Source organism: Piliocolobus tephrosceles, chromosome 4 (assembly GCF_002776525.5).
Source record: "Piliocolobus tephrosceles isolate RC106 chromosome 4, ASM277652v3, whole genome shotgun sequence".
In the NCBI taxonomy this organism is placed as follows: Eukaryota; Metazoa; Chordata; class Mammalia; order Primates; family Cercopithecidae; genus Piliocolobus; species Piliocolobus tephrosceles.
The window spans coordinates 49615432-49629589 of NC_045437.1; the positions used below are offsets into that span (position 1 = coordinate 49615432).

General features: G+C 45.0%; 1 protein-coding gene across 1 annotated transcript in view; it reads right to left on the reverse strand.

Moving 5' to 3' along the window:
* Positions 1–490: 490 nt before the first annotated feature.
* MARVELD2 (MARVEL domain containing 2) overlaps positions 491–14158 on the reverse strand; it is a 30713-nt gene continuing 17045 nt past the window's right edge. The window contains exons 4-7 of the mRNA XM_023207882.1: positions 9720–9868; positions 9302–9473; positions 1662–1712; positions 491–613 (exon numbers count right to left, since the gene is read on the reverse strand). Of these exons, the coding sequence (XP_023063650.1) occupies positions 491–613; positions 1662–1712; positions 9302–9473; positions 9720–9868 (495 nt within the window). The remainder of the gene's footprint in view (positions 614–1661; positions 1713–9301; positions 9474–9719; positions 9869–14158) is intronic.

Sequence of the window (14158 nt, forward strand, 5' to 3'; positions counted from 1 at the left end):
GCACTCCAGCCTGGGCGACAGAGCGAGACTCCGTCTCAAAAAAAAAACAAAAAAACAAAAAAATGTTTGAGTAAAATCGTTAATGTTGCATACTGGTTAAACCAACTGGAAGCTGATTCGGGAAGCGCTTGCTTATCTACCACAGAGGCTAGCATCAAAAAGGCAGTAAATAAATAGTAAACTTGCTATTAAAAAAAAAAAAAAGTAGTTCCCCAGCCTGACCAACATGGTGAAATCCCGTCTCTACTAAAAATACAAAAATTAGCTGGGCGTGGTGGCGCATGCCTGTAATCCCAGCTACTGGGGAGGCAGCTAAGGCAGGAGAATTGCCTGAACCCCGTAGGTGGAGGTTGCAGTGAGCTGAGATCATGCCACTGCTCTCCAGCCTGGGTGACAGAGCGAGAGTTCATCTCAAACTAAACTAAACTAAAATAAACTAAAATAAAATAAAATAAAATAAAATAAAATAAAAAGTGGTTTCAAATAAGGGTTAAGAATAACCTTGTACATCCCAATTCATTACTTTATCATATTCTTGAATTCTTTGCTTTATGTGAGAAAGTTTATTCTTTAGGTAATCACAGCGTTCTTTTTTTTCCAGAAATGTAGGATCCTGTAAAAGAAATATAAGTATTACTCTGGCTCTTGGCTTCCTCAGTGAAAAACACAGAAACATACATTGTCACCCAGGAAATGATCATACACAACAAAAGTCTCTACAGCAGATTCTGAACTCAGAGTAACAGTTAAGCTCTTTACACACTTTTTAAATGTACTTTTTTTTTTAGAGCAGTTTTAGATTCAGAGCAAAATCAAGCAGAAGTACAAAGAGCTGAGGCACCTTTCATTTTACTATCTGATGTACATAAAAAAGTAAATGAAGCCAAGTACAGTGGCATGTGCCTATAGCCCCAGCAACTCAGGAGGCTGAGGTAGAAGGATTGCTTGAGCCCAGGTGTCTGAGGCCAGCTTAGGCAACATGCCAAGACCCCATCTCTTTAAAAAAAAGTAATAAGTATAGAAAATATTAATAAATGGTCTCTACCGCCTTGACTGATTTTTTTTTTCTTTTTGAGACAGGGTTTCACTCTGTTGCCCAGGCTAGAGTGGAGTGGCGTACTCTGTCTCCCAGTGCAACCTCTGCCTCCCAGCCTCAAGTGATCCTCCCACTTCAGCCTCCCAAGTAGCTGGGACTACAGGCATGTGTCACCATTACTGGCTAATGTTTGTATTTTTTTGTAGAGACAAGGTTTCGCCGTGTTGCCCAGGCTGGTCTCAAACTCCTGGGCTCAGGCGTTCCACTCGCCTTGGCCTCCCAAAGTGTTGAGATTACAGTCCTGAGCCCGTGTCCAGCCACCTCTACTGATTTTGAGATTAAGTTAGAGCTGGAAAGATGTAAAATCAGTTCATCTTTTTGAAGGAACAGGTGGAGAATTCCCGATCAATGCTCATTTCCCTAGGTTGCTAAATCAGGACACAGCAAAATGTATTCAGAACAGACATGACAAGAAATGGCATCCAGCAGCCATTTTCCCTTAAAAGGAGCATCTCACGAAATAACAAAAAGGAACTATTTTAGCTAACAGAATCTAGAGTCTGTCAGTTATCACGTATGTACCTGGATAAGAATACAGTTTGAAGAAGAAAACTGTTTTACTCACATTCTGTTTTTTCTTAAACTCTTCATGGATTCTTGAAATTCTCTCATGTTCCTAAAAATAATATATTGTATACTTAAGTTAAAACATTTGCATTTACTCAAATCATATCTCAAAGCACTGAGATATGAAAGCACTGAGATATGAAAAGCACTCAGTTAGAAAGCATTCTAACTGAGAATTAGAACAAAAAACAATTTTAACTAAGAAAATAATGAAAACAGTGACACACAAAAAATTCATTTCACAGGCAAATATTTGAGGGCTTACTATCTGCTAGGCCCAGGCAATAAAAGAGAGAAAGGGCCCTGACCACATGCAACCAGTCCCAAGCCCCAGGCCCTTAGGGAGGATACACAGCTGGCCCAGGGTCACACGGCTGGCAAGCTCCGTTTCCTTATTGGTAAAATGGAAAGAAAACCATAATAACCTCAAAGGGTTGTAAGAGGGTTCACTTATTTGAAATGATCCTTACAAAGTGCTTGCCACATAATAACCACATTAGTTATGGTCACGTACATCCTTTTTGGAAAGTTCATCCCCTTTGGAAAGTTCTTTTTCGAGTTATTAGGTGTTGGGGTTAAGCAGTTTGACAGTATGTAACTTTTGAAAATAGCTAATATAAGGCTTCTTGTAACTTTTTTCTAAAGTTTTATAATAAATATGAACTTTGTTAAGGAATTGAACGGTCTATCCAAAGGGAACAGATTACTACAGCAATGCCCTCATTCATCCATGCACACCTATGCATAGAGATTGTCCGACAAAGCAAACCTAATAAATAAATAAATATAATAATTTATAGTTTTTTTTTTTTTTTCAAGACAGTCTTCCTCTGTCACCCAGGCTGGAGTGCAGTGGCACGATCTCAGCTCACTGCAACCTCCCACGTCTCTGGCTCAAGCTATTATTGAGCCTCAGCCTCCCAAGTAGCTGGAACTACAGGTGTGCATCACCATGCCCAGCTAATTTTTGTATTTTTAGTAGAGATGGGGTTTTGCCATGTTTCCTAGGGTGGTCTCGAACTCCTGGCCTCAAGTGATCTGCCCACTTTGGCCTCCCAAAGTACTGGGATTACAGATGTGAGCTACTGTGCCCAGCCAATAATTTATAGTTCTAAAAGCTTGTCCTACACCTGTGATCCCAGCACTTTGGGAGGCTGAGGTGGGTGGATCACCTGAGATCAGGAGTTCGAGACCAGCCTGGCCAGCATGGCAAAACCCCCTCTCTACTAAAAATACAAAAATTAGCCAGGCATGGTGGTTCACACCTGTAATCTCAGCCACTCAGGAGGCCAAGACAGTAGAATCACTTGAACCCAGGAGGCGGAGGTTGCAGTGAGCCAAGATCACGCCACTGCACTCCAGCCTGGGCAACAGAGTGAGACTCCGTCTCAAAAATAAATAAATAAGTAAAATAATAATAAAATAAAAGCTTGCCCTGAGAACCTTTTCCATCACTGATCCATATCCTTTTCCCAGTATATTTTCTTTTTTTTTTTTTGAGACAGGGTCTTGCTCTGTTGCCCAAGCTGGAGTGCAGTGGTGCAATAGCTTACTGTAACCAAAACTTTTTCAAGTGATCCTCCTGTCTCAGCCTCCCAAGTAGCTGGGATTATACGGAACATCACCAGGCCTGGCTAATTTTTATTTTTATTTATTTATTTATTTATTTTTTATTTATTTTTGAGATGGAGTCTCATTCTGTTGCCCAGGCTGAAGTATAGTGGTGCAACCTTGGCTCACTGCAACCTTCCCCTCCTGGGTTCAAGCGATTCTCCTGCCTCAGCCTCCCAAGTAGCTGGGATTACAGGTGCCCACCACTACGCCCAGCTAATTTTTCGTATTTTTAGTAGAGATGGAGTTTCACCATGTTGGCCAGGCTCGTCTTGAACTCCTGACCTTGTGATTCACCCACCTCAGCCTCCTGAAGTGCTGGGATTACAGGTGTGAGCCACCATGCCCGGCTGCTAATTTTTATTTTTTTATGAGTAGATGTGGTCTTGCTATATTGCCCAAGCTCATCTTGAACTCCTGGCTTCAAGCAATCATCCTGCCTTGACTCCCAAAGTGTGGGCATTACAGCCATGAGCCCCCTTGCCCGAACAATTTTAATTCCTCAATCTCTTTTACAGACTGAGATCATGAGTATGTTTGTGTTTTGAATGCTTGCCAGCAGTGAAGATAAACCTGGTGATTTAATTGCAATCTGTAATAACAGATCCTGGACAAGGAATAAACTTACTGCTGGGGTTAGCACTGCTGTGCTGGAGATGCAGGCAGAGATGAGCTATAACATCCATCTAGAGTCTGTCACTGAATTTAAATCAGTGGTAAGGACCAGAGGGATTGTTTGGGGCAATATTTCTATTTTATGGGCTCAGAAAAGTCATGTGACTATTTTTCAGGGGTGCACAACCATGTCTGTGAGAGAACCTGCCTCCAAACAGGCCCACTGGACTTTGAAATGCCTCACATGCTTCCATGGGGACATGGTGGGAAAATGAATGAGCCTGTGGACTCCTGCCCAGGACAAAGCTCAGCCTGTGGCCAAGGAGAAGCTAACTTTTGTAATACGGTTAATATTTCTACTTTAGATAAGGACTGGAGGATACACTGATAATAACAACCGCGGGCCTGCCATTGGGTTACTTACAAGCCCTGTCTTGTTAAAAATCACAGGTAATGGCTGTTGGTGATACTGGGTGGAAACATCATGGGAAGACTTGGTCTTAGCCTGTACTGTCATCAGGACCCTCTTGATTTCCCAACTGCAGACCACGTGCTGCAGCCCTTGTCCATTTTAAAGCACACAAACCAGATACCACTGGGTGTTGGCTCAAAAATTACAGGTTAAGATTTTCTTATTTTTTTTTTTTTGGTGAGACGGAGTCTCGCTCTGTCACCCAGGCTGGAGTGCAATGGCACAATCTCGTCTCACTGCAACCTCTGCCTCCCAGGTTCAAGCCATTCTCCTGCCTCAGCCTCCCGAGTAGCTGGGATTACAGGTGCCCGCCACCACACCTGGCTAATTTTTTGTACTTTTAGTAGGGACAGGGTTTCACTATGTTGGCCAGGCTGGTCTCGATCTCCTGACCTAATGATCCACCCGAATCGGCCTCCCAAAGTGCTGGGATTACAGGCCTGAGCCACCGCACCCCAACTTTTTTTTTTTTGAGACGGAGTTTCGCTCTTATTGCCCAGGCTAGAGTGCAATGGTGCGATCTTGGCGTACTGCAACCTCTGCCTCCAGGTTCAAGTGATTCTCCTGCCTCAGCCTCCTGAGTAGCTGGGATTACAGGAATGTGCCACCACACCTGGCTAGTTTTGTATTTTTAGTTGAGACAGGATTTCTTTTTTTTTTTTTTGAGACGAAGTCTTGCTCTGTCGCCCAGGCTGGAGTGCAGTGGCGTGATCTCGGATCACTGCAACCTACGACTCCCGGGTTCAAGCAATTCTCTTGTCTCTGCCTCCCCGGTAGCTGGAATTACAGGCATGTGCCACCATGCCTGGCTAATTTTTGTATTTTTAGTAGGGACGGGGTTTCACGATGTTGGTCAGGCTGGTCTCGAACTCCCAACCTCAGGTGATCCGCCCGCCTCAGCCTCCCAAAGTGCTAGGATTACAGGTGTGAGCCATCACGCCCGGACTTGCAGGTCAGGATTTTCTGCATTATTTCTCCAAACAAGCCTGCTCCTCTCAACCTGCGCTGATCCAGATTCCTGGGGCCTCATGCCTTCCTGCACTCCTTTGACGGCCTCTAAACTAGGTCACCCTTCTTAGACCCGTGGGCCTTGCTTATTTTCCAAATGGTACTGACATTCAACCTCAATATTTGCTGAATTTCTCTTGCTTCCTGTACTGGTGTCTCTTAGCCAACACCATTCCATTGCTCCAGGGTTAGGAAAATGTCACTGCAATACACATTTGGCTTAGTTAACTCATAATGATAAGTGATTTAAATGTACACTTAACAGAGTCTGTGGTCGAAGCAAAGATACCCAACTTCTCAGGTAAAAAAAATTATATATATATGTGGGTGTGTGTGTGTGTGTGTTCCCATACATAAATTTGACATTTAGTTTTTTGGTTTTGTTTTGGTTCTGTAGCCCAGGCTGGAGTACAGTGGCACGATCTCAGCTCATTGCAACCTCCACCTCCTGGGTTCACGTGACTCTTCTGCCTCAGCCTCCTGAGTAGCTGGGACTACAGCCATGTGCTACCACAGCCAGACCAACATTTAGTTTTTATAAAGCTGTGTTTTTAAAATGTAATTATACATGTAATAGATTAATACAGCCTCTTTTAAAAAAAGAATATTACACAAATATTCCTACCAGCATTATTCATAACAGCCAATGAGTGGAAATGTCTATATAGACATTTGGAAATGACCAAATGTCTATCTCTTGATAAATGGATAAACAAAATGTGGTATATCCATATAGCAGAATATTATTCCACCACAAAAAGGAATAAGTATTGACTTATGCTAAAATATGGATGAACCTTGAAAACATTATGCAAAATGAAGAAGCCAGACACAAAGGATTTATATGAAATGTTCAAACTAGGCAAATCCATTCAGACAGAAAGTAGATTAGTGGTTGTCAATGGTTGGACAGAGCTGAGAATGGGAAATAACTGCTAATGGGTAACAGTTTCTTTTTTTTCTTGAGACAGGGTCTCGCTCTGTTGCCCTGGCTGGACAACCTCTACCTCCTGGGTTTAAGTGATTCTCCTGCCTCAGTCTTGCAAGTAGCTGAGATTACTCAGCCCGCCAATGTGCCCAACTAATTTCTGTATTTTTAGTAGAGACAGTGTTTCACCATGTTGGCCAGGCTGGTCTCAAATTCCTGACCTCAAGTGATCTGCCTGCCTCAGCATCCCAAAGTGCTGGGATTACAGGCATGAACCACTGCCCCCCGCCAATATAGGATTTCTTTTTGGGGTGATTAAACTGTTCTGGAATTTGAGGGGTGCTGATTGCACAACTCTGTAACTATACTAAAATTCACTGAATTGTACACTTTAAAAGGGTAGATTTATTATATGTGAATGAAATCTCAATTAAAAAGAGTACATCTGGGCCAAATGCAGGGGCTCACGCCTGTAATACCAACACTTTGGGAGGCTGAGGTGGGCGGATCACCTGAGGTCAGGAGTTCAAGACCAGCCTGCCCAAAATGGGGAAACCCTGCCTCTACTAAAAATACAAACATTAGCTGGGCATGCACCTATAGTCCCATTTACTTGGGAAGCTGAGGTAGGAGAATCATGTAACCTGGGAGGGAAATGTGACAGTGAGCTGAGACTGCACCACTGTACTCCAGTCTGGGTGACAGAGCAACAGAGCAAGACTCCGTCTCAAAAAAAAAAAAAAAAAAAAAAAAGTACATCTGATTTAAAAATGGCACAGGTGGCCAGGTGCGGTGGCTCACACCTGTAATCCCAGCACTTTGGGAGGCTGAGGCGGGCAGATCATAAGGTCAGGAGTTCGAGACCAGCCTGACCAACATGGTGAAACCTCATCTCTACTAAAAATACAAAATTAGCTGGGCATGGTGGCACATGCCTGTAATCCCAGCTACTTAGGAGGCTGAGGTGGGAGAATAGCTTGAACCTGGGAGGCGGAGGTTGCAGTGAACTGAGATCATGCCATGGCATTCCAGCCTGGGCAACAAGAGCAAAATTCCATCTCAAAAATAAATAAATAAATAAATAAATAAATAAATAAAAATTTAAAAATGGCACAGATTATAAGGCATTCCTATTTCAATACTCCTATTTCAAAATGTGAAAAATGTGAGGGGTGAGGAAGAGCACTACAAAAAAGCTTAAGTCCCCTGTAACCACCATTTCTACTCCTGGTTTTCCTCTATGTCATAATCACAGCTACCAGTCTGATGTGTGTGCCCAGCAGCTCACATTTGTAGCATATCTCATATCTGCTCTTTTGTTTTGTTTTGTTTTTTGTTTTTGAGACATGGTCTCACTCTGTCCCCCAGGCTGGAGTGTAGTGGCAAAATCACAGCTCACTGCAATCTCGACCTCCTGGGTTCAGGCAATCCTTGCACCTCAGCCTCCTGAGTAGCTGGGTCTACAGGTGCATGCCATCACGCCTGGCTAATTTTTATATTTTTTGTAGAGATGGGGTTTCACCATGTTGTCTAGGGTCTTGCATGCCTGGGTTCAAGCAATCTGCCCGCCTTGGCCTCTCAAGTGTTGGGATTACAGGCGTAAGCCACTGTGCCTGGCCATTTCTGCTCTCTACTCTTACTCAATGGCTGCTCTGCCTTTGCGCCTGGAGTACTAACTGCTGGGCTCTGGCTTAGCAGGGGAATGCAGTGCCCCTGGTGGCTTCCCTACACTCACTTTCTGAATAAACCTTTGTGAATTATCCTAGTTTGAATGTGCCATCTGTCTCCTTTGGGACCCTGCCTGACTTGGTATGTATCTTAGGCAAATTTTTATTTTACTTAAGAAAATAAGGCCGGGCGCGGTGGCTCAAGCCTGTAATCCCAGCACTTTGGGAGGCCGAGACGGGAGGATCACGAGGTCAGGAGATCGAGACCATCCTGGCTAACACGGTGAAACCTCATCTCTACTAAAAAATTCAAAAAACTAGCCGGGCGACGAGGCGGGCGCCTGTAGTCCCAGCTACTCGGGAGGCTGAGGCAGGAGAATGGCGTAAACCCAGGAGGTGGAGCTTGCAGTGAGCTGAGATCTGGCCACTGCACTCCAGCTTGGGCGGCAGAGCGAGACTCCGTCTCAAAAAAAAAAAAAAAGTAAATAAAATACGGGTAAGCACAGAGTGAAAAAACAAAAAGAAAAAATACTGTTTAATAATTGAAGACAAAAGATATTAAGTTACATAATTTGAATTGTCATCTTCACTAGACACCTTGAGGATCTCAAATGCTTTCCTAGACACAGAAAGCAGATGTAAATGGTTATGCATTTTTAAAAAAGCCAGATTTTGGGTGTGGTGGCTCATGCCTATAATCCCAGCACTTTGGGAGGCCGAGGCGGATGGATCCCAAGATCAGGAGATCGAGACCATCCTAGCTAACATGGTGAAACCCTGTCTCTACCAAAAATACAAAAAAAAATGGGTATGGTGACGGGGGCCTGTAGTCCCAGCTACTCGGGAGGCTGAGGCAAGAGAATGGCATGAACCCAGGAGGTGGAGCTTGCAGTGAGCTGAGATCACGCCACTGCGCTCCAGTCTAGGTGACAGAGCAAGACTCATCTCAAAAAAAAAAAAAAAAAAGCCAGATTTTATGCTGAATGCAGTGGCTCATGCCTGTAATCCCAGCACTCTGGGAGGCCAAGGTGGGTGGATTATTTGAGGCCAGGAGTTGAGACCATCCTGGCCAACATGGCGAAACCACATCTCCACTAAAAATACAAAAAAATTAGCTGGGTGTGGTGGCACATGCCTGTAATCCCAACTACTCAGGAGGCTGAGGCAGGAGAATCACTTGAAGCTGGGAGGTGGAGGTTGCAGCAAGCCAAGATTGTGCCACTGCACTCCAGCCTGGCAACAGAACAATACTCTGTCTCACAGAAAAAAAAAAAAAAGCCAGATTGTATTCATCCTCTAGATTTCAGTGCTCCTCCTAGGCAGCTGTACACACTAACCTGTCGGCTTTCTGAATGATGGGGCAATCTGCTCATCACCGCATCCAGCTCATCGAACTTCCTCAGGACGGCCTGAACTTCTGTAGACAGTTCTTTGTACTCTGAAAACTGGTCTTGGAACACAGCTTTATAGCGTTCTCGCTCATCATCTGTCTGAATCACAGGGTATTTTCTGGGGGAAAAACATAAACCAAAGATATAATCGTTTCACTAAAAGAAGCTGAATGGGAAATCAGCTTAGCTTATTCCTTAGTGATCATATCGTACCTTCAATTCAATACATTACCTCTCAGGTAACAACTATTTACATACATGATTTCAAGCACAGAGTATTAACTTGGAGACAAACTAGAAAATGAAAGGACCAAATGGGGCCCCTCAACTTCTACCTTGAGGAAGAATTCAGACTGATACTCACGCCACATAGTCGGGCATCACGATAGGTTTAGGAATGTGGCCTGGGGGGATATGTCCACTTAGTAGTTCAGGTTTCATTTTTGCTGTTCTCAATTCCTTGAAATTAACTTCTGAATCTCTTTGTCTGTCACCACTGGTGGCCATTTCACACTGCAGTTAGGGAGAAAAAGAGGATTTATTAATAAATATAGGTAGAAAAAAACCCTCTGAATGGGGAGGAAGATCAGGTGGGGTGTCTCAAACCTATAATCCCAGCACTTCCGGAGGCCAAAGCGGGAGGATCACATGAGGTCAGGAGTTCAAGACCAGCCTGGCCAACATGGCAAGACCCTGTCTCTATAAAAAGTTTAAGGCCAGGCACAGTGGCTCATGCCTGTAATCCCAGCACTTTGGGAAACCGAGGTGCGTGGAACACTTGAGGTCTGGAGTTCAAAACCAGCCTGGCCAACACAGTGAAACCCTATCTCTACTAAAAATACAAAAATCAGCTGGGCGTGGTGGCGGGTGCCTGTAATCCCAGCTCCTCGGGAGGCTGAGGCAGGAGAATTGCTTGGGCCCAGGAGGCGGAGGTTGCAGTGAGCCAAGATTGTACCACTGCACTCTAGCTTGGGCAACAGACTGAGACTCTGTCCACAAAAAAAAAAAAAAAAATCTGGCAGGTGCAGTGGTGTGTGCCTGTAGTCCGCTAGTAGCTATTTGGGAGGGTTGGAGGCTGAGGTGGGAGGATTGCTTGAGTCCAGGAGGTAGAGGTTACAGTGAGCTGTGATTGCAGTACTGCACTCCAGCCTGGGCGATAGAGTGAGACTGGCTCAAAAAAAAAGAAGAAGAAGAAAATGGGAAGCAAGACAGGAGGAAGAAAAGTGGAAATAAGAGTTAACATTTCACATCACAATTACATGTTTTAAAGTCACAAAGTTGTTCTGAACGTTTCTATAATAGCTAAGGGAATCACATTTAGGATATGGTAATACACAGTAGGTAAAACACACTCCAGCCCCAATCGTGTACATGTCAAAGGTAGATGATGCAATGCCAGACACGCAGTCTTAAGAACTTACCTATTTAGGCCAGGCACGGTGGCTCAAGCCTGTAATCCCAGCATTTTGGGAGGCCGAGACGGGCGGATCACGAGGTCAGGAGATCGAGACCATCCTGGCTAACACAGTGAAACCCCGTCTCTACTAAAAAATACAAAAATACAAAAAAAAACTAGCCAGGCAAGGTGGCGGGCGCCTGTAGTCCCAGCTACTTGGGAGCCTGAGGCAGGAGAATGGCGTAAACCCGGAAGGCGGAGCTTACAGTGAGCTGAGATCTGGCCACTGCACTCCAGCCTGGCCGACAGAGCGCGACTCCGTCTCAAAAAAAAAAAAAAAGAAAGAAAGAACTTACCTATTTGGAATTTACACCCCAACTAACCATAAAAAAATAAAAAATGTAATTCAAAAAAATTCAAGGATAAAAATGGAACAAGGCTACTTAAATAGAAAGAAAAAGTAATGATACTGGCAATTTGGGATGATTCAATTGTAAGTAACCACTGAGTGGATTAGAAAAGGAAATGAGTTGGCTGGGCGCGGTGGCTCATGCCCGGAATGCCAGCACTTTGGGAGGCTGAGGCCGGCAGATCACGAGGTCAGTTGTTCGAGACCAGACTGGCCAGTGTGGTGAAATCCCGTCTCTACTAAAAATACAAAAATTAGCCAGGTGTGGTAGTGGCTGCCTGTAATCCCAGCTACTCGGGAAGCTGAGGAAGGAGAATTGCCTGAATCTGGGAGGCGGAGGTTGCAGTAAGCCGAGATTGTGCCACTGCACTCTAGTCTGGGCGACAGAGCGAGACTCCCTCTCAAAAAAAAAAAAAAAAAAAACCTAAAATCAAAAAAATAGAAAAGGAAATGAGTTACACTGTTTTCATTACATGAAGAGGGAAGAAAACAAATTCACTATCAGAAAGAAATGCATCCTGATCTTCAGTATTTTTATAGTATTTTCATTTTTTAGTATCTTTCTTTTCTTTTCTTTTTTTTTTTTTTTTGAGATGGAGTCTCGCTCTGTTGCTCACGCTGGAGTACAGTGGCATGATCTCAGCTCACCGCAGCCACCGCCTCCCGGTTCAAGCAATTCTTGTGCCTCAGTCTCCCAAGTAGCTGGGGTTACATACAGGTGTGTGCCACCACGCCCGGCTAATTTTTGTATATATAGTTTTTTCTTTGAGATGGAGTCTCGCTCTGTCGCCCAGACTGGAGTGCAGTGGTGCAATCTCGGCTCACTGCAAGCTCCGCCTCCTGGGTTCACGCCATTCTCCTGCCTCAGCCTCCTGAGTAGCTGGGACTACAGGCGCCCGCTACGATGCCTGGCTAATTTTTTGTATTTTTAGTAGAGATGGGGTATCACCGTGTTAGCCAGGATGGTCTCGATCTCCTGACCTTGGGATCCGCCCGTCTCAGCCTCCCAAAGTGCTAGGATTACAGGTGTGAGCCACCATGCCCAGCAATTTTTGTACTTTTAGTAGAAACAGGGTTTTGTCATGTTGGCCAGGCTGGTCTCAAACTCCTGGCCTCAGGTGATCTGCCCACCTTGGCCTCCCAAAGTGCTGGTATTACAGGTGGAGCCACCACACCCAGGATAGTATCTTTATTTTATTTAAAAAAAAAGATTTTTTTTTTTTGAGACAAGGTCTTGCTCTGTCATCCAGGCTGCAGTGCACTGACTTGATCATGACTCACTGCAGCCTCAAACCCCTGGGCTCAAGCGATCCTCCCACCTCAGCCTTCCAAGTAGCTGGGACCACAGGCGTGCAGCACCATGCTGGATAATCTGGCTAACTTTTTAAATTTTTTGTAGTGATTAGGTCTTGCCATGTTGCCCAGGCTGGTCTCAAACTCGTGGGCTCAAATGATCTGCCTGCCTTGGCCTCCCAGAGTGCTAGGATTACAGGTATGAGCCACTGTGAGTAGGTTTAAATTTTTTTTTTTTTTTTTAAGAGACAGGGGTCTTGCTATGTTGCCAAGGCTGGTCTTCAACTTCTGCCGCCTCAGGCTCCCAAAGTGTTGGGATGACAGGCATGAGCCACCATGCCTAGGCTAGATTTTTAAATGTAAGGAGGATGTTGCTGGGACCGCAGAGGAAAGGCAAAAGATGTCTTCAGTGTGCCCAAGTGGTCCTAACCTGTGATTGCCTGAAAAGGGCTATAAGAATCCTAGATGCAAGAGATGGTGGTTTGCGCCATGCTGGTTTCTTTTTTTTTCTGAGACGGAGTCTCACTCTGTCACCCAGGCTGGAGTGCAATGGCACGATCTTGGCTCACTGCAGCCCTGCCTCCTGGGTTCAAGCAATTCTTCTGCCTCAGCCTCCTGAGTAGCTGGGAGTACAGGTGCACGCCACCACGCCCATCTAATTTTTGTATTTTTAGTAGAGACAGGGTTTCACCATATTGGCCAGGCTGGTCTTGAACTCCTGACCTCATGATCCGCCCGCCTCGGCCTCCCAAAGTGCTGGGATTACAGGCATGAGCCACCATGGCTGGTCTTTTTTTTTTTTTTTTTTTTGAAATAAGAGTTTCGCTCTGTTGCCCAGGTTGGAATGCAGTGGCACAATCTCGGCTCACTGCAACCTCCACCTCCCAAGGAATTCTGGGACTATAAGCGCAAGCCACTACACCTGGCTAGTTTTTTGTATTTTTAGTAGAGATGGGGTTTTACCACATTGGTCAGGCTGGTCTCGAACTCCTGACCTCAGGCGATCCGCCCACCTCGGCCACCCAAAGTGCCAGGATTACAAGCGTGAGCCACTGCGCCAAGTCACGCTGGTTTCTAAACAGCAGAGCTCTTAGAGGCCCTTTTAGTAAAAATTATGTGTTCAAAAGAGAGAAAGAGAATACAAGGTGAAATGGCCTAGAGAGGAATTCTCAGACAGAAAGGAGATAGGATTGGAAGATCCAGTGGATTCTACCCTAGAAAGGGCAAAAATGGATGCTCAGCTTTGGGGTTGAGAAAAAACTTTCAGGGACTCCACTGGACAGTGCCTAGAACACCAACAAAGTTGATGAAATTGATGGATGCCAGAAGAGGTGTTTCCATTTTATACATAAAGAAGTGCCGGGCCCAGTGGCTCACACCTGTAATCCCAGCACTTTGGGAGGCCGAGGCGGGGGGATCACAAGGTCAGGAGATCGAGACCATCCTGGCTAACACAGTGAAACCCTGTCTCTACTAAAAATAGAAAAAATTAGCCAGGTGTGGTGGTGAGCGCCTGTAGTCCCAGCTATTCGAGAGGCTGAGGCAGGACAACGGCGTGAACCCGGTAGGCGGAGCTTGCAGTGAGCCGAGATAGCGCCATTGCACTCCAGCCTGGGCAACAAAGCAAGACTCTGTCTTAAAAAGAAAAAAAAGAAGGAAAGAAAATAAGTGAGGTTGAGGCCAGGTGCAGTGGCTTACACGTGTA